This window comes from Halichoerus grypus, chromosome 11 (genome assembly GCF_964656455.1).
Source record: "Halichoerus grypus chromosome 11, mHalGry1.hap1.1, whole genome shotgun sequence".
Taxonomy (NCBI): Eukaryota; Metazoa; Chordata; class Mammalia; order Carnivora; family Phocidae; genus Halichoerus; species Halichoerus grypus.
The window spans coordinates 45,400,752-45,427,747 of record NC_135722.1 but is presented as its reverse complement, the minus strand read 5'-3'; the positions used below and the strand labels follow the sequence as shown (position 1 = coordinate 45,427,747).

At 42.2% G+C, this 26,996-nt stretch overlaps 1 protein-coding gene and 1 long non-coding RNA gene across 10 annotated transcripts in view; one reads left to right on the top strand and one right to left on the bottom strand.

Moving 5' to 3' along the window:
• The window catches only part of LOC144379439 (uncharacterized), a 209,929-nt gene that overhangs the window by 72,117 nt on the left and 110,816 nt on the right, over positions 1–26,996 (top strand). The gene's annotated exons all lie outside the window — the stretch shown is intronic.
• IRAG1 (inositol 1,4,5-triphosphate receptor associated 1) overlaps positions 1–26,996 on the bottom strand; it is a 132,216-nt gene that overhangs the window by 27,094 nt on the left and 78,126 nt on the right. For all 5 annotated transcript variants that reach the window (XR_013442428.1, XM_036111138.2, XM_078058405.1 and 2 more), the window contains 5 exons: positions 10,830–10,953; positions 5,176–5,206; positions 2,639–2,779; positions 2,031–2,162; positions 580–721 (listed from right to left, as the gene is read on the bottom strand). Coding sequence is in view for 4 of the 5 variants with exons in the window: in XM_036111138.2 (XP_035967031.1) it covers positions 580–721; positions 2,031–2,162; positions 2,639–2,779; positions 5,176–5,206; positions 10,830–10,953 (570 nt within the window). In the remaining variant the exon portion in view is untranslated. The remainder of the gene's footprint in view (positions 1–579; positions 722–2,030; positions 2,163–2,638; positions 2,780–5,175; positions 5,207–10,829; positions 10,954–26,996) is intronic.

The window sequence follows — 26,996 nt, the reverse complement described above, 5'->3', positions numbered from 1 at the left end:
CAGGAATATCTCCTTTAGCCAGGATCTCATGCCATCCCCACTGCCCAGACTCATCTCTCACCTGGACTATTGTAATAGCAGCTTTGTGGGTTTCCCTGTCTCTGGCTATATCCCACTAATATAGCTGCCACATTGTAATCAGAGGGAACGTTCTAAACTCCATATGTGAACATGTCATTTCCCTGACTAAAATCTTTGGTTGGATCCCTAATGCTTTCTAGGATAAAGTCCAAATTCCTTAGTATGTGTTGGCCCCAAAGCACAAAGACTATAAGGTCTGGGGTCTGTCCTTCTCATAAAGTAGAGTGAGCTCTTTCAGCCAATGGCTTCGTATCAGTGGTCAACTGCTGTGGTTAATTGTGTCAGGAGTTGCTTTGGGACTGTTCATGGTTCCTGGTTCTAGGTCCCTAGGCTCACCAGAACAGCTGCTGTGAGGCCCCTGTGGGCAGCACTGGGCAGGACAATGAGCCTTGCTCAACTAGAACTCCTCAGGCTGCACTGATGGATGTGATCCTGGCCTACAGCCACCAGGGACCAACATTGCAGGACCAAGGTGGGGGCAGAAGCCCAGTTCCTTACCAGAGGGGCCACAGCTGCGGCTTGAATTCTGATTTGCAAGTTTTTTAAACTCCATGAGCTCTGCATGGTCTTTCTCATACGTCCTCTTCAGATTCTCCACATACTGCATCATTACCTCTGTTGCCTTTGACATGCGCTTTTCCTGCAGGAAAGGAGAGCATGAGCACACAGGGCAATTGGAGGAAAGACTTGTTGGCACTTGTTTGCTCTGAGCTAGCCTGTGGGCTGGGAGAATTAAAAGGACATAATTAAAAGATGCAACTCTCCCCTCTAAGAGTTTGCTGTCTATGATGTGAGCTGAGAGGGGGCTTCAGGCACTTGCACTCAGGGAGGACAAGAACAAGCACAACCACAACGCCTCAGGAGAGGAGAGGTAGAAAGTCATCTCTGCTGAGAGAACGGGTCAGGGAAGCTTCCTGGAGGTAGCCACTTGCCTTGAGCTCTCCCTTTGTTGCTTCTCCCAGCCAGAGTGACTTCCTGGGTGTGCTGCTGAGTCAGTGCCCTTTCCCCGGAAGAACACAGGGGTGGGACAGCCCAGTGGTTTGTCCTTCCTTCATTCTCCAAGAACTGCTCTAGGCTCTGTCCCAGGAACACCCTGCTGATGCAACCAATGCAGCATAACAAGCGAGCACGGTCCTAGCAGCAGCGATAATAACATCTAGGTGCTTTGCAAATATTATGGTAAGCCTATATGACAGACACTATCATCATCCGCATTGGTTGGAGAAGTTGGAACACAGAGAGCTCAATAACTGGCCTGAGGTCACACAGTGAATCCTGGTGGAGCCAAGATTAGGCCTCAGGCAGTGTGAGCTCATGACACTATCCTGGATCAGGGCGGTGCCCTGTGTGCTTTAGGACTTCAAAGTGGCTGAGAGGGAGCCAAACCTGGGCCTGCACCCCAGCTCTGCCACTCACTAGTGCTATTACCTTTCTGAAGCTTCATGTCTTCATTGTGGGGAAAAGATATTTACTTTACAGGGTTGCTGGGAAGATTAAATGAAACAAAGCAGTTTTTCCTAAAAGCATGTCTGCTAAATACTAGTTCCATGGGAGTTGAATAGGTATTATATGAGAAAATAGGTATTTTATGGTTCTTCAGTCAAGTAAACTTAGGAAACACACAGGTAGTTTTAAATAGGCTTCTTCACTATAAGATTTCTCAAAGCCTTGATGGTGCCAGTATGTATTTGAAATCTCCAAGAAAGGAAGGTAGTACGTAGCAGTTCCCAAACTTACATGTTCACAGAAAGCTTTTTCCAAGAAACACCTCAAGGGTTTAGAGGTCTACCAGAAATACTCTTAGTAAAACATAATAATGTACATAGGATGTCTGGCACAGAGGAAGCCATCAGTAAGTGGGATCTGTAGTTGTCATTGCTTACATTATTGCCCTAGTTACTGTGGACAGAGCTGAGCTAGTCAGAGGGCTTGGAGCTGAAGAGGCTCACCTGGCGGACGGCCCCCACCATCTCAGCTCGGCTGGAGAGGCGCGCAGCCAAGCGGTGCAGGACAGCAATATCCTCCAGCAGCTTCTGGTAGGTCTCTCGGTGCTCACAGTGGTGCCATAGTGAAGCTGAGGACTGGGAAGTGAGAAGGAACATCAGCTGGGGTCCTCACATACCAAGACTTGACTTGAGCTGTCACAAGACAAGCCCTGGTCCCCATCCTGGCTGAAAAGAGTGGCCTCTGCAGGGTCTGGGATATACCTTCTTCTGGGGATTGGAGAAGCCCAATGTGGACACTATACCTGACTGACCTGAAATAAGGGAATCACATCCAGGTCTCTAGTTCCTAAGGAGCTCCCTTTGCTATCCCAGGTCACCCAACCTCCTCTTGAGAAGCTTCCAAGGACTCAGAGGCCTTATTCAGAGCCCCAAGTTAACCAGGCCTTCAGGTCTCTGCCTTAGTCGCTCTGAGCTCTCTGAGGAAGACTCTATCTGGCCTGATTTCTCATGTGAGGATACTCTACTTGGTGACTGAGAAAAGCAGGACATCTGGCATAGCCCTAGGAGACAGTCCTTCCTCCAAGGATCCCCCCATCAGGCTCCACAATTACCGTAATGGAAGCTTTGAAATTTTCCAGTTCCTTCTCTGTGTTCTCCTCTGTTAGGTTGCGTTCCCTTTCAGCCTGGTTAATTCTAGATTCCAGAGTGTAGCTGTCATTTCTAAAGGCCAAGGACAGTTGTACAAACACATTCTGTTGGGAACAAGAGTATAGGAGAGATGCTAGGAGGAGTTATTACAGGGAACAAGGTCACAGGTGTGTTTCTTGCATGAGCATTTTACATCAGCTCCTGGAACCAGTAACCAAAACAGCCGTGAAATTCTCCTTTCATAGCAAACTACACAAAAGATGGTGAAATAGAACCTGAGGTCCATGCTAGGTCCTTTCCAGAACCAGAAGACCAAATGCATTTTACTGAAAAATAATAAGAGAATAACACTTTGCTTTTTCCCGAATTTCAAGAAAAGAGCATCCTGTATTTAGGTTTAGGTAAACTCAGGCCAACATAGCTGATTATGGAAGCAGTTTGGATTCATGCTAGATTTATTGCACATGCGTTTTGGAGGTTTTGCATGGAACCACTGTATTTAAAGAAACTCCATTTAAAATGTAAGCCTTGTTGACTTAAAGCAAACTTCAACCAGCATCTTGCCTGAGTATTATGAATCCTACACAGAAAGCAGGTTTAAGAAGCTACCAGGAGATTAAATAAGGCCAGGTATGATTCTGTTAGGGGAAGTTTTCTGGAACAAATATTCCATGCCAAAAATGCAGGATGCATGAATGAAACTTTGCAAGGTGGACTGAGCAAACATGAAACTCCTGGCATGATAGGAAATTACTGGGGAGGAGAAATAGACAGATGGACTCTACACAGGAAGAAGCAATGGCCTTCATTTTTATACCATTCATTTGCCCTGAGTCAAGTGGTAGCAGATTTATACCCTTGGCGTGAGCTAGCTCTGTCTGAACTTCTGAGTTCATGTGATATGGCCCACAGTGGGTAGACATCTCCAGACAGAACTAAAGGCCTTGAACTGACCCAATAACAACATTGATGGCAACATTGGAAGTTACTCCTCATTAAGCATCTACTATATGCTAGCACTGTTGTGAGTTCTGTGCACCTTGACTCATTCAACCCCACGAAAAGCCTCTGCAATAGGAACTGTTATGGCCACTTTATGGGTAAAGAGACTGAGACCAGAGAGGTCATTAACTTGTTCAAGGTGACAAGGAGTAGCCAGGATTCAACCTTACACTATTTGATTTCAAAGCCTGTGCTACTGTCACCATGCTGAGCACTGATTATGTCAGTATACACCTGCAGGTAGGAGCTGGCCATTAAACAAACTGGCTATTAAACTGCCCATAGCCCATCTTCACCAGTGTCAGTGGGTGGGGATTTTCTGTCCTACCCAAGCCTCAGTCCAGTCAAGTTTATCAATAATGTTCAATGTTTATTTTTCTATACCTGAGTTATCCCCTTCATGGCAGTGTGATATAGAGAGTCCTGTATTTAGTTAGAATATTTGGGTCTAAATGTTGGTTCTGCTAAGCACTGGGTCTGGGACCTTGGGTAAATTAGTTCATCACTTGGTTTCCTCCTTTGTTCTAATTCCTGCTCTACCAGTTTCTCTGAACTGCTTGGAAGATCAGTTGAAAGGATGGATATGAGTGTGTGATGAACTGTAAGTGCAATATCTGTGTGCAAGGTAATTATTACTATCTGTGGCAAACATTTCACATTGTCTGTCTTCCTCTGCTTATCCAGTCCATTGGGTCTCAGGAAGGACATGTTCATTTTCTTATTATCAGTGGCAAACCATGCTACAAAGATTATAAAACCTTCTATCCTCCCAACCTGGAGTAAAGAGAGATTCTGGACTCATCCAGGTTCTTCCTTCCTTCCTTCTATTAACTCCAACGTAATTGTCTTGGAAACAAACTAGTACTGGTGTCAGAGGTCCTCACCACCTCACCTGGGATGCACTCTCTTTGTCCATCTACCCTACCCCTTCACCAGAATGAAATACAAGTTCCTCTCAGCTCACTCACCAACCCCATTGGGATAGCATCTCTACAGAGACAAGGAGGCCCCAGGGGAGTAATGGAGGAATCAGGGAAGGCTGGTGAGCTAACAGCACAGCCTCCCACCTTGGCTGAGCTACCTTCCTTATGTCTGGAACCCTCAGAAAGAAAGTACCTTCTTCCTCTGGACCAAAGTTGAAAACTTGAAATCTGACCATCTGTTAATAATTTTGAAATAAATTTGATTCAATTCTGCAGCCTCCCAGCTAACTTTGTGTATCTAAGTCATACTTTTAAAGAGCATAAACCATCCTTGAAGAAATGTGGAATTTCCAGCTACCTTCTCATCTCTGACCAAAATTGCCAAAATCTTCCATTACCTGGGATGGGAGTCTCAGCAGTTCAGTAGGGCTGATCACAATGTCCATATTACCCCACAATCACACATTCTTGTTTTTGTACAGAATTGTCAGGGGCAGAGGCTAGAGAAGGGAATGTTTTCAATAAACCTAGTCAAGCCCAGGCACTAAATTTCATAAAACACTGGAATCACTTACCTCAACTTCCTTTTCAGTGAGTGGAGGGGCACTGTGAAAAAGAAAAGACATGCAAATGAACTATATCCAACCTATGAAATAAACAAAAAAGTGACTTTGAACAACCAGCAGACCATGTCTTTCCAGGAATGTAGTAAGAATTGGTGAAATGGAAAAGATGCAGGGTACCCTTTGTGTGAGCTCTGTAACCATGAGATATTTGCCCAGATATTGACTCCTACAGAGAAAGGGTGGTGGAAAATATTAGATCTTGGCATCAGTCCTCCATCATCACCTGTACTATCTGTGACTTTGGACAAGTTATTTAAGTTTGCTCATCTGTAAAATGGGAATAATATCTACCTTGCAGGAGCATTTTAAGTATGTATATATACATACATATGTATGTATAAATGCATGTATGTATATATTCACACATATATGACATCCACACTGTATATATGTGTAAATGTGTGTGCGTGTGTGTGTACATATTTGTATATACATGACATCCACACTGAGTAGGCATTCAGGAGAGTCTAGCTATTATTATGACTAACTCACAGGCTTGTTGTGAGGACTTAGTAAGAAAATCCATGTGCTATATACTTTATAAACCGTACACATCTGAGTAGCCTTTATAATTTTTTCGGGGCTACCCAGGTCTGTAAAACCTGCCCTCCTCCTATCTCTGAGGATTGTGACATGAGTGCACGTAGACCAGAGAATACAAGGTAGGAAAGGGTGGCCAGAGTTCTTCTCCATAGTGAGAACCTCCTCTGATGGTTGGAATCAGAGACCAGGCAAGAAAGTCCCAGCCAGCACACAGGTGTCATTCTGAGAGGTTCCTCTTCATGTATGATTCCCACAGTTAGCAGTCTTTTTTTCTGCACACTCACTTGCTACTGCTGCTCTTGCTGTTGACTAAAGCTAGTCCTGTTCTGAACCCAGACAATGTAAATAATGCACGGGCCCTTTCCTGTGCTGGGGTGGGAGGACTGGGAGGGGTCCTACCAGCGTCACAGGACTTGGCAACAGAGTGCGCCATCGATAAGATTCTCAGGAAACACAGCTTCCTCCCTCTGACGGGTGTGGAGGGACCCCAAGAGCAAAGGTAGGGGTCAGCTGTCTCTGCAAGGGGCTGGTTCTCACCCCTGACAAAGGACTGTGAGAGCCTTCCTGTGAGGATGAGGCAACAAGACCCGATGGCCATCAAGTCAGCAGAGTACAGAGCATGGGACAAACAACTGCAAAGATGTTTGATACTGTATTACAATGCTTGTCACAACCCCACCCATCAGGCCCTTTCCTCTGTGGGTCAGCCAACATAATCTTGACTGTCATATAGAGCACATATTGCTTAAACGAATTTAAGCTGCCTTTGACTCCTGGCTTTATTTGGATAGTATGTGAAATATACATACTTTCATTATTAACCAGACTTACTATTTTGATAATTCACTTTCTGCCTTTTTGCTATAGAACATAAGTTTTCAAATGTGTGAAGCCCTGAGATCTCAAAAAAAAAAAAAAGCCACATAACATGGCCAGCTCCCGATGCAGAGAGCTATATCTTATGAACTGGTATAGACAGCTAGGGGCCAGAGCCATGGGCCTTCAAAAAAGACGGAAGCCTAGCAGGTGATGTACAATGAGACCATCTGGGATGGCAATGCCTGCCTCAGAATTTAAACTCCCTTAAATAGACCTTAGAATAAAATCAAGGTCTTCTGTGAACCAGCCCCTACCAGACTTTCCTTTTCCCATTCTCCAGACCCATTGACCATTCTGCTCCTCAAACACACTTCATTGTGGTCCCAGGGGCTTTGCATTTACTATTCTTTCCTTTTTTATCCCCACTTTCTTTCATAATAGCTTTTTTTTACAGTAATTTCTTTTTTTTTCATAATAGCTTTATTTGAAATATAATCCACATACCATAAAATTTACCCTTTTATAATTTATAATTCAGTAATTTTTAATATATTCACAGAATTATACAGCCATCAATCTACAATGGTTAATTTTGGAACTTTTCATCATTCCCCCAAAGAAACTCTGTACCCACTAGTGATCCATCTCCCTCAGCCCCCATTCCCAGCCTTAGGCAATCACTAATCTACTTTCTCACTCTATGGATGTCCCTATTCTGGAAATTTCATATAAATGGAATCATACAACATGTGGCTTTTTGTGACTGGCTGCTTTCACTTAGCGTAATATTTTCAAGGTTCATCCATGTGGTAGCATATATCAATACTTCATTTTTATGGCTGAATAATGTTCCATTGTATGAATATATCACATTTTATTTATCCATTCATTGGACATTTGGGTTTTTTCCACTTTCTGGCTATTATGAAAAATGCTGTTTTTGAACATTTGTGTATAAGTTTTTGTGTAGACACATATTTTCATTTCCCTTTGTTATATACCAAGGAATAGAATTTCTGGGCCATATAGTAACTCCATATTTAACTTTTTGAAGAACTGCCAAACTGTTATTCCAAAGTGGCTGCACCATTTTACCAAGAACTCCGGTTTCTTCACATCCTCACCAATACTTAGTTATTGTCCACCTTTTTTATTGTAGCCGTTCTAGTAGATGTGAAATGGCATCTCATTAACATTTTGATTTGCATTTCCCTAAAGATTAATGACGTTGAGCATCCTTTCAGTGCTTATTGACCCCTCATATATATCCTTTGAAGAAATGTCTACTTAAATCCTTTACCCTTTAAAAAAAATTAGTTATCTTTTTATTAAGTTAGAGAGTTCTTTGTATATTCTGGAAATAAATCTCGTATGAAATACATGATTTGCAAATATTTTCTCACATTTTGTGGGTTGTCTTTTCACTTTCTTAATGGTATTGTTTGCATCATAAAAGCTTTTAATTTTGATGAAATTCTATTCATTTATTTTTTCTCTTATTGCTTATGCTTTTAGTGTCATATCTAAGAAACCATGGACTAACCCAAAGTATTGAAGATTTGTTCTTATGTTTTCTTCTAACAGTTTGATAGCATTAGCTCTACATTTTGGCCTATGGTCCATTTTGAGTTAATTTTTTGTGTATTGTGTGAGGTTAAAGTTATTCCAACTTTACTCTTTTGCATCCAGTCATCCCAGCACCATTTGTTGAAATTACTGTGCTTTTTGTCTGGAAATGTCTTCACCAAAATCTTTGCATGGATGATTTCATTTTGTCATTTGCATGTCTCATATTAATTACTACTTTATCATAGAGGCCTTCCTTGACCCTCTACCCAATGTTCCATTCCTGTGTCATTCTCTGTATGTGCCTATCTCATGGTCTTCTTAGCAGTTTTGCTACCTGGAATCGTTCATTTAGTTACTCGAATATTATTGGTCTCTCTGCCTAGAATGTAAATGCCATAATAACAGTCTGCTTGTTCTCCATTCTAATGTCTGGCACATAATAGGCACTCAATGACTACTTATTGATTAAGTGCCTATTTATTGCTCCTATTGGTGTTTGATCCAGTGATACGTCCTCTTTGCACTCTTGTTAATCAACCACTGACCATGTCCCTAATCTGGGTTCCAGACCTGGTTTTTCTTTCTTTCTTTTTTTTTTTTTTAATAAAGATTTTATTTATTGATTTGTCAGAGAGAGAGAGAGTGAGCACAAGCAGGGGGAGCAACAGAGGGAGAGGGAGAAGCAGGCTCCTCACTGAGCAAGGAGCCTGATGTGGGATTGATCCCAGGACCCTGGGATCATGACCTGAGTTGAAGGCAGACGCTTAACTGACTGAGCCACCCAGGCATCCCCAGACCTGATTTTTCTACTGAATTCATTCAACTTGCTGACTCTATGAGCTCCTTCTTGGTATGGTCCAGTCCCAATTCACATAGCCCACATAGATCGTGAAACCAATCCCTTCATATTAAAACTCAAGTGTAATTTCCCCATATTTTTTCTAAGGGAAGGAATCCTAAAGTTCTGGCTTCCTCCTGCTGGGCAACTGTTTGCCCATCTGTCCCAAGCCCCAAACCAGGGGTAGAAAGTTCTGGGCCCAGCCAAGGGCCTACGCTGCAAACAGCCTTTACCGAGGCCAGGAGCAGGGAGCCTGTTATAGTGGTTGGAGCAGGGAGTTTGGGGATGGGCAATGTGGCTATTGACACAACGCATGAGAGCCACTGACCTCAATCTGAGAGCCTGGACCGACCACAGGTTCAGAAGCTTATCTTAATTCATTGACCATGCAGGCCCACACAGACCCAGTTTGGCCTCATGGTTGGTAGCTAGTAGCTATTAACTTACAGAAGGTAGAACTGCTCAGTTTCCTTCTCCTGGGGAAGCTGGGGGAATTTAATTAGCTGGAAGTGAGCTCTAACGATACTAATTATCTTCAACTTTACTGAGGAAAAAGAAGCCAATAATACTATTCACCAGCCTTGTTCCTTATAGACTAGAGTACCAGTGATAGTTTTGTTACTTGGAACAGGCCCCTGGTATAGATGGAAAGGCACTGGGTCTGCAGTCAGCCCACCCTGAGTTCAATTCCTGACTCTGTCACTTACTAGCATGTTGCTTTGCCTCTTTTCCCTCACTGAAGGTAAAATCTTCCTTTTCTGCCCCACTGGGTTGTTACAAACACCAAAAGGCACAGCATGTAAACAGGCTCTGTAACCTGCAGTGCGCTTCCATGCTTCTCCTTCGGTTTCCTGCCTCTGGACAGCCCCACTCTGTCTTCCCTGAGATGAACTGGCCCCACCCATGCCCTCCTCCAGCTGTGGATGCAACCTGCTTCTGACTTGTTTCTGGCACTTTTCCTGATGCTGGCTTAGTTGCTAGGCCCCTCTGGGTATTGCCCTGATGACTGTTTTAGGTGATGATAATGGGCAGTTTGAATATCACATCCACTGGGCAAAACTTGTTTTCCTTTCCCCCAAATCAGGGAGTTCTGTTATGTCTGATTTCTCCTCCTAATGGCCTTTCCCAGGCGCCCAACAATTTAGTCTCTAGGTTACTTGAGCTTGGCAGGATGCCTCAGTTGCAGGCACCCACCCAATTCCTATTACTTAGTGGTACCCTCTCTTCTCTCCTTTATATTCCAAACTATTCACTTTTCAATCTAGTTATCAAGGGTCTATCATGTGCTGACATGGTCTTCGGTCCCTGCTTGCACACTGTCTCTTTTAGCTAGTGCAGCCTTCTACAATGACAGCGCACTTATAACCTCTGTTGTATAGGTGAGGAGGCTGATATTAGGCAAGTGAAGTCACTTTCTCCCCATGTGTGGAAGAGCCTGGTAGATTTTCCAAGCAATCCTTCTTCGTGTGGTTCCAAATGTTCTACATCTCTATTTAGGCAGATATCAGACCTAGAATCTCTCAGTTATGGGTCAATGATAGATCTTGGACTGAAACCATTTCTCCTGGGCCAAAGTCCACCACCCTCTGCGGCCATGAGCCTCTGGTGATACCTCATGCCCACCAATGAAACCCACCTGCTCTTTGAGTTAGAACCACCTTATGTGGCTCTTTGTTATTCTTTTTATTTTGGATGCATTAGCCCTGTCTGGACCATTAGACTTTGACCTTTCTGGGGTCAAAAACCAAGGCCCATGCTCCACTATGTCCCATCTAGAGTCTAACACAGGGCCTACCCAATACAGTGTCCTATACAACCCATGCCCTGATTTTACCTTCCAGGGAGAGACTTGTGGACCCGCAGTTTGCGCAGCAGCATATCAGAAATATTGGGCATGACATCCAAGCCACTCTTTGACTCTTCTTCCTCAATAGCTGAGGAGAGTTCAGAAGGGAGCCCTGAAAAAAAACAAAGTACTTAACTTATAAAATGTCTGAAACCACAGTAGCACTGTTGGCACCTTGCTTCAGTTTATAAGAACCTAATTATATGCTAGGGGCTTCATCATTGTTATTTTATCTTCACAATGATCCAATGAGCTAGAACTTAATCATCTCATTTTACAAGTAGGTAAGTCAAGACTCAGCAAGGTTAATAACTTAAAGTCATAAAACTAGTAACTGGCATAATCAGACTTCAAACCGATTTCATCTGCTTTAAATTCTAGTTCTTCCCATTGCTCCCCACAGTACCAAGCAGACTTCCATGTTTGGGGTTCAAGGTTGGTTTCTGGCAACTGAAAGCTGGTTGTTCTTTAGCTGTAATATTTGGAAAAGTCCCCTCTCTTTGGCAGGCTTCTCGGGAGGCCTGTTGCCCAGTTATTCTTCCTCAGTTGAATTCAGTGGTTCAATCACCGGCGTCCTACCTAGAAATCTGATTCCATATCCCCATAGATAGAAATAGAAATGGTGTTTTTCCAGGTAAAGCTAAGGTCATTAGATCTTTTACAGATCTCAGAAATAGATGCCTCCTAGCCAAAAGAACCCATGAACAGCCTTTTGTTATCTCATAAAACTACCCTGGGTCTGTGCTCTGAAAGCAGAAAGAACCAACCAAGTATTCTCTTTCCCATACATCCTTCTCCTGTTTGAAGACAGTTCTTGTACCTCTGTAAAGCTTCCGTCTCCAGGCTTTACCCTTGTTTTTCCAACTGCTCGTTGTCACCCACTATGGCCTATGCCCTCTAGATATCATCCCCTTCCTGCACACATTCTGGTTGTTGCTGTGCCAGATATGCTCTAACAAGCACTTAACTCAGGAAGACATGGGCAAATGTCCCTGGCATTAACTTTTGTTATCCATGCAGGGTAGACTCACTGTACCTTACTATGGGCTTATGGTACATTTAGGATTAAAAGCCTCAAATCTTTTACTTGAGCCAAATTAGGTATCTTCATCCCGCAGTTATCCATGTTCTACCATCTCTAATGGGCAGGTTTCCAACCGGCTCAGTCATTTTCCAGAATTGTAGGCCAGGCCAGAGATCGGGACTAGAGGCATACTTGTGGTAGCCATCTAAGTGCAGCTAAGATTGGGAGTCATGTGAATTAGAAGTTTCTCCAAAGGAGACCATGCAGAGAGAAGAGGAGTTATAGTTTGGCTCAAGGTAAAGAATATTTAAATATTTTGAGCTTTCCAATAACAGAACAGTGTTCAGGAGTTTGCTGACACTCCGGGTTTCCCAGCAATGTCTGGAGGGCCATCTGTCAGAAATGGGGTAGTCAGTGATCCTTCTTTGGATATAAAATTGGATTAGATGTTCTCTTAGCTACTTGTCATCTCTTGGGTTCTGTCCTGGCACTTACTGCTCTCTGACATTTCCATGTGACAGATGATAAACCTTGTGGTGCCTCTGGCCTTCCTATACCTTTAGGTATCCACACTGCACCCAGCAGAGAGATAATTAAGCAGTGGACTCCTGAGAAATCTATATGATTAATTGAGCCATACAAGAAATAATAATCAAGTAAAAGCCATACTAGGGGCTTTTGCATAGAGAAGTTGCCTAGGTTGAGCCTCCCCTACCCCACCAAAAAAATAACTAGTTAGGCCTTCTAGTTCTGATAAGATGGCTATCCAAAGGGTGATCCTAGAACTCGTGGATCCTAAACCAGCCACCCTCCTCCTGAAGTCAACAATTACAAAAAATTTTAAACCAGCCGTAAATATACCAGCAACTCTCAAATATAAGAAAAGGCAATCATCTTTAAAAATAATGGCTAGAGAAGGCAGAACTTCCTAGGAATAAATGTAGAGCTCCCACCCTTGATAGCCCTTTCTTCTTTCCTCAAAGAATCATTACTGAGAGGGAGATGTTAAGAGGAAGAATTCTGGCAAGAGTGTAGTACCACAGAATGAGAAGGGAAGTAGACTGAGGGGGTGAGCAGGCAGCCTCCAGAGGAAATTTAGAAAGTTTCTTCAGAAAGGAAGGATCTCCATGCTACTACAATACTCCAACAAGGGAAAAAACTGCCTGTGCTGCTATTTGCTTTTCTTACTGAGTAGGAGGGGAGAGGAAAAGCAGAATGATTGCACAGCATTCTACCAGAGCTGATTATCTCAAACAATATGGAGGGATTTACCAGAAAGTAAGACAAAAGAAAAAATAAATAAAACAAGCCCATCCAATAAAGTGCGGGCAGGAGACACATGGAAAGCCCCAGTTGAAGCTGCCTCTTACCCCTGACCACCACTTTTGAAAAATAGCATAGTGACCAAACTCCTTGGATTTTGTCTACTTTTTCCTTCCTCTCTCTGGCAGGAGAGTGAGAATGGCTGCTGGGAATAGTTGGGCCAAGTCTGGAAAATAAATACCTGGGCTGATTGTCTCTACAATTCTACCCTGAATTGGGAAAATAATCTATAATCTACTACTACTCACCCAAAAGAATAAGATATGCTCACACTGTGGTGTAATAAACTCACATGTTGGACTATGAACAAAGTTACAGAAAAAGAGTAGAAACCAGTCCCACAAACACGACTACCCACAGCTCCATCTGAAATTCCCCTTTTCCCCACTAACCAAGCAGTAATAAAGCAGACACAAAATACCCAGTCTTCAGCTAAGCACTGCAAGAAGACAGAGATCTCAGATAAAGTAGGAAGGAATCAATGAAAATTGACCTTTACAATATATCTAGGTAAAGAGAAAATCCAGGTGAAAATATCCATATCAAAAAGAAATAAAATGAGGAGAGGGGGGAAAGATGGCGGAGGAGTAGGGGACCCTATTTCAACTGGTCCCCAGAATTGAGCTGGATATCTACCAGACCACTCTGAGCACCCACAAAACCAGCCTGAGATGTAAGAAGATCTGGATCTCTACAAACAGAATATCGCAGGCGGTTGGTTTTGAGGTACGAAGCGGAGAGCCGTGATTCCGCGGGCAGATATCGGAGGATAACCGGCGGCGGGAGGGTGCCTGGCCGTGGGGATCCTACACCGCCGGCGAGCGACAGCCTCGCGCGCTGCGGACAGGCACAGACTCGCAGATGGGTAGCGTCGGGAAAGGACTTTAGGGCAGCCCCCGGGGTGGAAAACCAGAGCGGCGGGGTCGCGCACACGCGAACTGCAGCCCCCCGGACAGAAACCCGGAGCGACGGTCGCGCGCACGCGAACTGCAGCCTCCGAGACGGAAACCTGGTCTGCCGGAGTCCGCCAGTGAACTGCAACCCCCGGGGTGGACACCCCAAGCAGCCGAGTCGCACGCACGCGAACTGCAGTCCCCGGGACAGAACCCCAAGCGGCGGGGTCGCGCACACGCGCGAACTGGGAGTGGCTGGCGATTTTAGAAGCACAAAGGGCAGAGACGTGTCCGGACCTGGAGGCAGGACTGGGAGCGCTGCGGAGGGGCGCACAACCCAGGATGCTGCAGTTTATAGCAGCACAGACAGAAAGAGAGACGGTGTGGCCTGGAGAGCCCACTGAAGAACAGACTGCGGTCTCTCTGCTCTGAGGCAGAGGGTTGGAAACGGTCTCTTCTGCTCTGACTCGCGGAAGAGACGTGGAAAGCCGCCAGGGAAAGGCGCCAGAGAACAAAAGCCCCAAAGACTGATTCCTGCTGAGCCCATCCCCCGCCACAGGGGCGCAACTCCACCCAAACAGGGTTGCCTGAGTAACAGCGCGGCAGGCCCCTCCTCCAGAAGACAGGCTGGGAAAACAAGAGGCCAGCAACCCTAAGGTCCCAAGAAAACAGGTGCATCTTGCTTGGGTTCTGGTCAATAATTTGGACTCTATACATTCCCTCAAACACCCATCAACAGAATGACTAGGAGGAGGAGCCCCCAAAACAGAAAAGACTCAGAGATTATGACTTATGCTGCAGATTTACAAATGGATGCAGATATAACCAAGATGTCGGAGATGGAATTCAGGCTAGCAATTGTGAAGACAATGGCTAGAATGGAGAAATCAATTAATGGCAACATAGAGTCTCTTAAGGGCAGAAATAAAAGGGGAATTGGCAGAACTTAAAAATGCTATCAATGAGATCCAATCCAATCTAGATAACCTAATAGCTAGGGTAACTGAGACGGAAGAGAGAATAAGCGATCCAGAAGACAGTATAATAGATAAAAAGGGAAAAGAGGAGGCCAGGGAAAAACAACTCAGAATCCATGAAAATAGAATCAGAGAAATAAGTGACACCATGAGGCGTTCCAATGTCAGAATAATTGGAATCCCGGAGGGAGTGGAGAGAGAGAGAGGGCTAGAAGATGTATTTGAGCAAATCATAGCTGAGAACTTCCCTAATCTGGGGAATGAAACAAATATTCGAGTCCTAGAGGCAGAGAGGACCCCTCCTAAGATCAAGGAAAACAGGCCAACACCCCGGCATGTAATAGTAAAACCTGCAAATCTTAGAACCAAGGAAACCATCTTAAGGGCAGTTAGGGGGAAGAGATTCCTTATGTACAGAGGGAGGAACATCAGAATAACGTCAGACCTATCCACAGAGACCTGGCAAGCCAGAAAGGCCTGGCAAGACATATTCAGGGTACTAAATGAGAAGAACATGCAGCCAAGAATACTTTATCCAGCAAGGCTGTCATTTAGAATGGATGGAGAGATGCAGAGCTTCCATGACCAGCAGAAGTTGAAAGAATATGTGACCACTAAGCTGGCCCTGCAAGAAATATTAAGGGGGGGTTCTATAAAAGGAGAAAGACCCCAAGAGTGATCTACAACAGAAATTTACAGGGACAATCTATAAAAACAACGTCTTCACAGGCAACATGATGACAATTAATTCATATCTTTCAATAATCACTCTCAACGTGAATGGCCTAAACGCTCCCATAAAACGGCACAGGGTTGCAGATTGGATAAAAAGACAGGACCCATCCATATGCTGTCTACAAGAGACTCATTTTGAACCTAAAGATACATCCAGACTGAAAGTGAAGGGATGGAGATCTATCTTCCATGCCAGCGGACCTCAAAAGAAAGCTGGGGTAGCAATTCTTATATCAGACAAATTAGACTTTAAACTAAAGTCTGTAATAAGAGACACAGAAGGACACTATATCATTCTTAAAGGGTCTATCCAACAAGAAGATCTAACAATTGTAAATATCTATGCCCCCAACATGGGAGCAGCCATCTACATAAGCCAACTGTTAACCAAAATAAAGAGTCATATTGGTAACAATACGTTAATTGTAGGAGACCTCAATACTCTACTCTCAGCAATGGACAGATCATCTAAGCAGGAAATCAACAAGGAAACAAGAGCTTTGAATGATACATTGGACCAAATGGACCTCATAGATATTTACAGAACATTCCACCCTAAAACAACAGAATACTCATTCTTCTCGAGCGCACATGGAACTTTCTCCAGAATAGACCATATACTGGGTCACAAATCAGGTCTCAACCGATACCAAAAGATTGAGATTATTCCCTGCATATTCTCAGACCACAATGCTCTAAAACTGGAACTCAATCACAAGAAAAAATTTGGCAGAAATTCAAACACTTGGAAGCTAAAGACCACTCTGCTCAAGAATGTTTGGGTCAACCAAGAAATCAAAGAAGAACTTAAACAATTCATGGAAATCAATGAGAACGACAACACATCAGTCCAAAACCTATGGGATACTGCAAAGGCGGTCCTAAGGGGGAAATATATAGCCATCCAAGCCTCACTCAAAAAAATAGAAAAATCCCGAATTCACCAACTAACTCTACACCTTAAAGAACTAGAGAAAAATCAACAAACGACGCCTAAGCCACGCATTAGAAGAGAAATAATTAAAATTAGAGCAGAAATCAATGAATTAGAAACCAGAAACACAGTAGATCAGATCAATGAAACTAGAAGTTGGTTCTTTGAAAGAATTAATAAGATTGATAAACCACTGGCCAGACTTATCCAAAAGAAGAGAGAAAGGACCCAAATTAATAAAATTATGAATGAAAGGGGAGAGATCACGACTAACACCAAGGAAATAGAAACAATTATTAGAAATTATTATCTTTTAAACCAAAGACTGTAATAAGAGATGAGGAAGGACACTATATCATACTTAAAGGGTCTATCCAACAAGAAGATCTAACAATTGTAAATATCTATGCCCCTAACATGGGAGCAGCCAATTATATAAGGCAATTAATAACAAAAGCAAAGAAACACATCGACAACAATACAATAATAGTGGGGGACTTTAACACCCCCCTCACTGAAATGGACAGATCGTCTAAGCAAAAGATCAACAAGGAAATAAAGACTTTAAATGACACACTGGACCAAATGGACTTCACAGACATATTCAGAACATTCCATCCCAAAGCAACGGAATACACATTCTTCTCTAGTGCCCATGGAACATTCTCCAGAATAGATCACATCCTAGGTCATAAATCAGGTCTCAACCGGTACCAGAAGATTGGGATCATTCCCTGCCTATTTTCAGACCACAATGCTTTGAAACTAGAACTCAATCACAAGAGGAAAGTCGGAAAGAACTCAAATACATGGAGGCTAAAGAGCATCCTACTGAAGAATGAATGGGTCAACCAGGAAATTAAAGAAGAATTAAAAAAATTCATGGAAACCAATGAAAATGAAAACACAACTATTCAAAATCTTTGGGATACAGCAAAGGCAGTCCTAAGAGGAAAGTATATAGCAATACAAGCCTTTCTCAAGAAACAAGAAAGGTCTCAAGTACACAACCTAACCCTACACCTAAAGGAGCTGGAGAAAGAACAGCAAATAAAGCCTAAACCCAGCAGGAGAAGAGAAATAATAAAGATCAGAGCAGAAATCAATGAAATAGAAACCAAAAGAACAGTAGAACAGATCAACGAAACTAGGAGCTGGTTCTTTGAAAGAATTAACAAGATTGATAAGCCCCTGGCCAGACTTATCAAAAAGAAAAGAGAAATGACCCAAATCAACAAAATCATGAATGAAAGAGGAGAAATCACAACCAACACCAAAGAAATACAAACAATTATAAGAACATATTATGAGCAACTCTATGCCAGCAAATTAGATAACCTGGAAGTAATGGATGCATTCCTAGAGATGTATCAACTACCAAAACTGAACCAGGAAGAAATAGAACACCTGAACAGACCTATAACCACTAAGGAAATAGAAGCAGTCATCAAAAATCTCCCAAAACACAAAAGCCCAGGGCCAGATGGCTTCCCAGGGGAATTCTACCAAACATTTCAAGAAGAATTAATACCTATCCTTCTGAAACTGTTCCAAAAAATAGAAATGGAAGGAAAACTTCCAAACTCATTTTATGAGGCCAGCATTACCTTGATCCCAAAACCAGACAAAGACCCCATCAAAAAGGAGAATTACAGACCAATATCCCTGATGAACATGGATGCAAAAATTCTCACCAAAATACTAGCCAATAGGATCCAACAGTACATTAAAAGGATTATTCACCACGACCAAGTGGGATTTATCCCTGGGCTGCAAGGTTGGTTCAACATCCGCAAATCAATCAACGTGATACAATACATTAACAAAAGAAAGAACAAGAATCATATGATCCTCTCAATAGATGCAGAAAAAGCATTTGACAAAGTACAGCATCCTTTCTTGATCAAAACTCTTCAGAGTATAGGGATAGAGGGTACATACCTCAATATCATAAAAGCCATCTATGAAAAACCTACAGCGAATATCATTCTCAATGGGGAAAAACTGAGAGCTTTCCCCCTAAGGTCAGGAACGCGGCAGGGATGTCCACTATCACCACTGCTATTCAACATAGTATTGGAAGTCCTAGCCACAGCAATCAGACAACAAAAAGAAATCAAAGGCATCCAAATCGGCAAAGAAGAAGTCAAACTCTCACTCTTTGCAGATGATATGATACTTTATGTGGAAAATCCCAAAGACTCCACCCCAAAATTGCTAGAACTCATACAGGAATTCAGTAAAGTGGCAGGATATAAAATCAATGCACAGAAGTCAGTGGCATTCCTATACACCAACAACAAGTCAGAAGAAAGAGAAATTAAGGAGTCGATCCCATTTACAATTGCACCCAAAACCATAAGATACCTAGGAATAAATCTAACCAAAGAGGCAAAGGATCTGTACTCAGAAAACTATAAAATACTCATGAAAGAAATTGAGGAAGACACAAAGAAATGGAAAAACGTTCCATGCTCATGGATTGGAAGAACAAATATTGTGAAGATGTCAGTCCTACCTAGAGCAATCTACACATTCAATGCAATCCCCATCAAAATACCATCCACTTTCTTCAAAGAAATGGAACAAATAATCCTAAAATTTGTATGGAACCAGAAAAGACCCCGCATAGCCAGAGGAATGTTGAAAAAGAAAAGCAAAGCTGGCGGCATCACAATTCCGGACTTCCAGCTCTACTACAAAGCTGTCATCATCAAGACAGTATGGTACTGGCACAAAAACAGACACATAGATCAATGGAACAGAATAGAGAGCCCAGAAATGGACCCTCAACTCTATGGTCAACTAATCTTTGACAAAGCAGGAAAGAATGTCCAATGGAAACAAGACAGTCTCTTCAACAAATGGTGTTGGGAAAATTGGACAGCCACATGCAGAAGAATGAAACTGGACCATTTCCTTACACCACACACAAAAATAGACTCCAAATGGTTGAAAGACCTCAATGTGAGACAGGAGTCCATCAACATCCTAAAGGAGAACACAGGCAGCAACCTCTTCGACCTCAGCCGCAGCAACTTCTTCCTAGAAACATCGCCAAAGGCAAGGGAAGCAAGGGCAAAAATGAACTATTGGGACTTCATCAAGATAAAAAGCTTTTGCAAAGCAAAGGAAACAGTCAACAAAACCAAAAGACAACTGACAGAATGGGAGAAGATATTTGCAAATGACATATCAGATAAAGGGCTAGTATCCAAAATCTATAAAGAACTCATCAAACTCAACACCAAAAGAACAAAGAATCCAATCAAGAAATGGGCAGAAGACATGAACAGACATTTTTCCAAAGAAGACATCCAAATGGCCAACAGACACATGAAAAAGTGTTCAATATCGCTCGGCATCAGGGAAATCCAAATCAAAACCTCAATGAGATACCACCTCACACCAGTCAGAATGGCTAAAATTAACAAGTCAGGAAATGACAGATGTTGGCGAGGATGCGGAGAAAGGGGAACCCTCCTACACTGTTGGTGGGAATGCAAGCTGGTGCAGCCACTCTGGAAAACAGTATGGAGGTTCCTCAAAAAGTTGAAAATAGAGCTACCATATGATCCAGCAATTGCACTACTGGGTATTTACCCCAAAGATACAAAAGTAGGGACCCGAAAGGCTACGTGCACCCTGATGTTTATAGCAGCAATGTCCACAATAGCCAAACTGTGGAAAGAGCCAAGATGTCCATCGACAGATGAATGGATAAAGAAGATGTGGTATATATATACAATGGAATATTATGCAGCCATCAAAAGGAATAAGATCTTGCCATTTGCAACGACGTGGATGGAACTGGAGGGTATTATGCTGAGCGAAATAAGTCAAACAGAGAAAGACATGTATCATATGACCTCACTGATATGAGGAATTCTTAATCTCAGGAAACAAACTGAGGGTTGCTGGAGTGGGGGGTGGGGTGGGAGGGATGGGGTGACTGGGTGATGGACACTGGGGAGGGTATGTGTTCTGGTAAGCGCTGTGAATTGTGCAAGACTGTTGAATCTCAGATCTGTACCTCTGAAACAAATAATGCAATATATGTTAAGAAAGAAAAAAAGAAGAAGAAGAATGTAGCAGGAGGGGAAGAATGAAGGGGGGGAAATCGGAGGGGGAGAAGAACCATGAGAGACAATGGACTCTGAAAAACAAACTGAGGGTTCTAGAGGGGAGGGGGTTGGGAGGATGGGTTAGCCTGGTGATGGGTATTGAGGAGGGCACGTTCTGCATGGAGCACTGGGTGTTATGCACAAACAATGAATCATGGAACACTATATCTAAAACTAATGATGTAATGTATGGGGATTAACATAACAATAAAAAAATTAAAAAAAAAAAAAAGAAATTATTATCAACAACTATATGCCAATAAACTGAGCAATCTGGATGAAATGGAGGCCTTCCTGGAAACCTATAAGCTGCCAAGACTGAAACAGGAAGAAATGGACAACCTGAATAGGCCAATAACCAGTAACGAGATTGAAGCAGTGATCAAAAACCTCCCAAAAAACAAGAGTCCAGGGCCTGATGGATTCCCTGGGGAATGCTACCAAACATTCAAAGAAGAAATAATACCTATTCTACTGAAGCTGTTTCAAAAAATAGAAACAGAAGGAAAACTTCCAAACTCATTTTATGAGGCCAGCATTACCTTAATCCCCAAACCAGGCAAAGACCCCATCAAAAAGGAGAATTTCAGACCGATATCCCTGATGAATATGGATTCCAAAATCCTCAACAAAATCCTAGCTAATAGGATCCAACAATACATTAAAAGGATCATCCACCACGACCAAGTGGGATTTATCCCCGGGATGCAAGGGTGGTTCAACATTCGCAAATCAATCAATGTGATAGAACACATTAATAAGAGGAGGGAGAAGAACCATATGGTCCTCTCAATTGATGCAGAAAAAGCATTTGACAAAATACAACATCCTTTCCTGATTAATACTCTCCAGAGTATAGGGATAGAGGGAACATTCCTCAAGCTCATAAAATCCATCTATGAAAAACCCACAGCGAATATCATCCTCAATGGGGAAAAGCTGAGAGCCTTTCCCTTAAGATCAGGAACACATCAAGGGTGCCCACTCTCACCACTGTTGTTCAACATAGTACTAGAAGTCCTAGCAACAGCAATCAGACAACAAAAAGAAATAAAAGGTATTCAAATTGGCAAAGAAGAAGTCAAACTCTCTCTTTTCGCAGATGACATGATACTTTATGTGGAAAACCCAAAAGACTCCACCCCCAAATTACTAGAACTCATCCAGCAATTCAGTAATGTGGCAGGATACAAAATCAATGCACAGAAATCAGTTGCTTTCTTATACACTAACAACGCAACTGTAGAAAGAGAAAGAAACGATTCCATTTACAATAGCACCAAAAACCATAAGATACCTCGGAATAAACCTAACCAAAGAGGTAAAGGATCTATACTCTAGGAACTACAAAACACTCATGAAAGAAATTGAAGAAGACACAAAAAGATGGAAAAATATTCCATGCTCATGGATCGGAAGAATAAACATTGTTAAAATGTCTATGCTACCCAGAGCAATCTATACCTTCAATGCCATCCTGATCAAAATTCCAATGACATTTTTCAAAGTGCTGGAACAAACAGTCCTAAAATTTGTATGGAATCAGAAAAGACCCCAAATCGCCAAGGAGATGTTGAAAAAGAAAAACAAAGCTGGGGGCATCATGTTGCCCTATTTCAAGCTATATTACAAAGCAGTGATCACCAAGGCAGCATGGTACTGGCACAAAAACAGACATATAGACCAATGGAACAGAATAGAGAACCCAGATATGGACCCTCAACTCTATGGTCAAATAATCTTTGACAAAGCAGGAAAAAACATGCAATGGAAAAAAGACAGTCTCTTCAATAAATGGTGCTGGGAAAATTGGACAGCCACATGCAGAAGAATGAAACTTGACCATTCTCTAACACCATTCACAAAGATAAACTCAAAGTGGATGAAAGACCTCAATGTGAGACAGGAATCCATCAAAATCCTAGAGGAGAACATAGGCAGTAACCTCTTTGACATCGGCCACAGCAACTTCTTTCAAGATACATCTCCAAAAGCTAGTGAAACAAAAGCAAAAATGAACTTTTGGAACTTCATCAAGATAAAAAGCTTCTGCACAGCAAAGGAAACAGTCAACAAAACAAAGAGGCAACCCACAGAATGGGAGAAGATATTTGCAAATGACACTACAGATAAAGGGCTGGTATCCAAAATCTATAAAGAACTTCTCAAACTCAACACCCAAAACACAAATAATCAAGTCAAAAAGTGGGCAGAAGAGATGAACAGACACTTCTATGAAGAAGACATACAAATGGCTAACAGACACATGAAAAAATGTTCATCATCATTAGCCATCAGGGAAATCCAAATCAAAACCACACTGAGATACCACCTTACACCAGTTAGAATGGCAAAAATGGACAGGGAAAGAAACAACAAATGTTGGAGAGGTTGTGGAGAAAGGGGAACCCTCTTACACTGTTGGTGGGAATGCAAGTTGGTACAGCCACTTTGGAAAACAGTGTGGAGGTTCCTCAAAAATTTAAAAATAGAGCTACCCTATGACCCAGCAATTGCACTAGTGGGTATTTACCCCAAAGACACAGATGTAGTGAAAAGAAGGGCCATATGCACCCCAATGTTCATAGCAGCAATGTCCGCAATAGCCAAACTGTGGAAAGAGCCGAGATGCCCTTCAACAGACGAATGGATAAAGAAGATGTGGTCCATATATACAATGGAATATTACTCAGCCATCAGAAAAGATGAATACCCAACTTTTACATCAACATGGATGGGACTGGAGGACATTATGCTAAGTGAAATAAGTCAAGCAGAGAAAGTCAATTATCATATGGTTTCACTTATTTGTGGAACATAAGGAATAACATGGAGGACATTAGGAGAAGGAAGGGAAAAATGGGCGGGGGGAATTGGAGGGAGAGATGAACCATGAGAGACTATGGACCTGAGAAACAAACAGAGTTTTAGAGGGGAGGGGGGAGGGGGGATTGGTTAGCCTGGTGATGGGTATTAAGGAGGGCACGTACTGCATGGAGCACTGGGTGTTATACGAAAACAATGGATCGTGGATCACTACATCAAAAACTAATGATGTATTGTATGGTGACTAACATAACATAATAAAATTTAAAAAATAAATAAATAAAAATTAAAAAAAGAAATAAAATGAAAACAATGTCATGGCAACTACATGGCAACCAAGAAAGAAAGACTGAAGTATTTAGAGATTAAATAATGGACCTGTAGTTGAGATATTGGTGAGAAATTTACAGATTGTGGTGTTTTTGAACTAGTGAACAAAACAAAAGGAACAATGAACATATTCAAAGATACAGGAGAGGAAAATTTTCCTCACTTGAGGGAAAAGCTGAACTTGCAGATTGAAAGAGCATGCCATGTTAAGGAAAAAAATATATATATATGTATTTCTTCATATATATATCCATATCCATATATATACATGTATATCCATATCCATATATATATGTATATGTATAAAGAAGTGCTTCTCCAACTGCCTTCATGGAAAGAGTAACGCATCTACAGGGAGAGGTGGAGGTTGAGGGCTGCTGGAAATCAGCTGGTCTCAGACTTCTCTACAACATTAAATACAGTGTAGCATCTACCAAGTTCTGAGGGAAAGAATGACCCAGAATTTAAAACTATCCAAGCTGTCCTTCAAGAATAAAGATAACATTTTTAAACATACTAGAATTCAGGAAACAGCACCTCTGAGCCCTTCTAGGAAAACTATTGGATAATAAAATCCAGCTAAACAAGACATAAATCAAAATCATAAACTAGGAAATGGTGAGCGATTGTAAAGAGACTGATGGTCAGCATTAAATCCTTTTACATATAAGCTTAGGGCTAACCAACTATGGAAATTATAGTTAGGTTACAGAATGGAATGTAAATGTTAAAGCCTTGACAGTAAAAAAAGAATAATTTATCATTTGTATATGTGGAGATGGAAGGATGGGAAGAAATATGAAGGTGGGAAGAAATGCTGTCATTTTCATCTTTTCCCATAGGAAATCAATAATCCAAATTTGAAACATGTAATGTAAAAAAAGTACCTCAATGACTCCAAACTCTTAATGCATTTCATAATGTGTATTTTAAACTTTTAAAAACTAATCTCTGTTTTCTGGAGGAAGAAATTGCCAAAATTCAGTAATTCCCACAGTTTTACTCTGCTTTAATTCAAGTTCAATTAAATTTTCATACTTTTTATCTAAAATAAGTATATCTAGCAATATAGCATAATCTCCTTCCTTCCTCCCTTCCTCCTTCTGTATTTGTGGGGAAGAGGGCATTTGTTAGAAGCTATATTTACTTTCTTTGTATTTTTCACTATTGGTTGAATATTTTGATAATGTGCAGGAGGTATTTTAACAGAACTATTTTAAACATATCTGCCGGTATTAGCTCATTCCAATGAAAGCATTTGTTTCTGGCTATCTCCAGGACTTAGAAAAATAACTTTTGGGGCTTCTGATTAAAGATGCTCTGAGACTCAGGATGACCCCCAAAAGGCCAAAGCTACTGGTCGGGGATAAACTTACCTCAGATTGATCTTCTCAAGGAGGCCTTTTCCCTGTCTGAGATCTGAGGGCTCTGAGCTCAGACTGGGAGTATCTAGAGAGACTGCCCACACCTCTCTCAACCTCCATGTCCAGATATCCAACCACTTTCTAGACGTTGTCACTTGGATCAAGATGATGAAAACAATTTCAACAGCCACCATTATCAAACATCAACTTGCATTAGATGCAGTTTTTCATTCATTCCTTATAACAGCCTTGCAAGGTAAATATTGCTAAGCCAATTTTCTGCAAACTAGGAAACTTAGGCTCAGCTAAGTTAAGTAGATTTCCCAGTGTCCCAGCTAATTAGTGGTAGAACCAGGATGCAAAACTAGGTCTGCCAGACTGTGGCATCCAAGCTGCTCTCCATGGGCATTCAACACATCCAAATCCAATCTTGCTGTCTTCCTCCTCAGGTGAGCTCTTCCTCCTGTTCTCCCCATCCTCATTAATGATACCATCACCCACCTTGGCCATGTGGACACACACCTGGTGGTCTTTCTGGTCTTCCCCTCTACCAGTCTCCTCACTAAGTCCTGCCAAGCTGACCTCCAAATAGCTCTCAAACCTGTCCCTCCTATATCTCCTCCTGTCCATCTCAATCTACAGCCTTATCACCTCTCACCATGCTGTTTCCGTACCCTTTTACTGGTCTCCCTGCCTCCAGCCTCTCCCATTTCAGGGCAGCTTTCATAATTTGTTGAGAAGAATTATTCTCAAACTCAGCTTTGATCTTGATGCTTCCTTATCTGCAGGTTTCTCTGGCTTTCCAAGGGGTCCTGAATGAAGTTCAAACTCATTAATTGTCCCTCAAAGCCTTCACTCTCCCCGCTTCCCACTTATACTCCACCCTTACTGCCCATCTCTCTAGAACACATGATCCACACTTGGTTCACATGGGATTCCTTCTGTTCCTGAAACGTGCCGAGAACTAGAAGATGCCTGTGTGCTTTTGCTCCTGCTGTTCCCTCTGCCTAGGATGCCCTTCTTTTCCTCAGCTCAAAGCTGCTCCTCCTGGAATCCTGCCCTGACACACTCACCCCTACTGAGCTGGTTGCTTCTTCCTCTGTGTTCCTAGGTACTTTGTGTTGTAAAGTCTTAACACAATGTATTATAGTGACGTTGTCTATCCTTGTGTTTCCTCTCCTAGAAGGTGAAGATGAGCTCATTCATTTATTCAGTATTTATTGAGTGCTTACTATGATTCAGGCAATGGACTTGGAGCTAGGGATATAATGCTGAGCAAAACAGGTCACTGTCCTCTGGGAGCTTGTTACCTCACGGGACAGAGATTAATTAGAGAAACACTCAAACATTACATTTCATACTGTGGTAGATTTTATAAGACAATTATCATATGGTTTCATTCATATGTGGAACATAAGCAATAGCACGGAGGACCATAGGGGAAGGGAAGGAAATCTGAAGGGGGAGAAATCAGAGAGGGAGACGAACCATGAGACTATGGATCCCAGGAAACAAACTGAGGGTTTCAGTGGGGTGGGAGTTGGGGGGAGGGGGTAACAGGGTGATGGGTATTAAGGAGGGCAAGTGTTGTGAGGATCACTGGGTGTTACATGTAACTAGTGAAT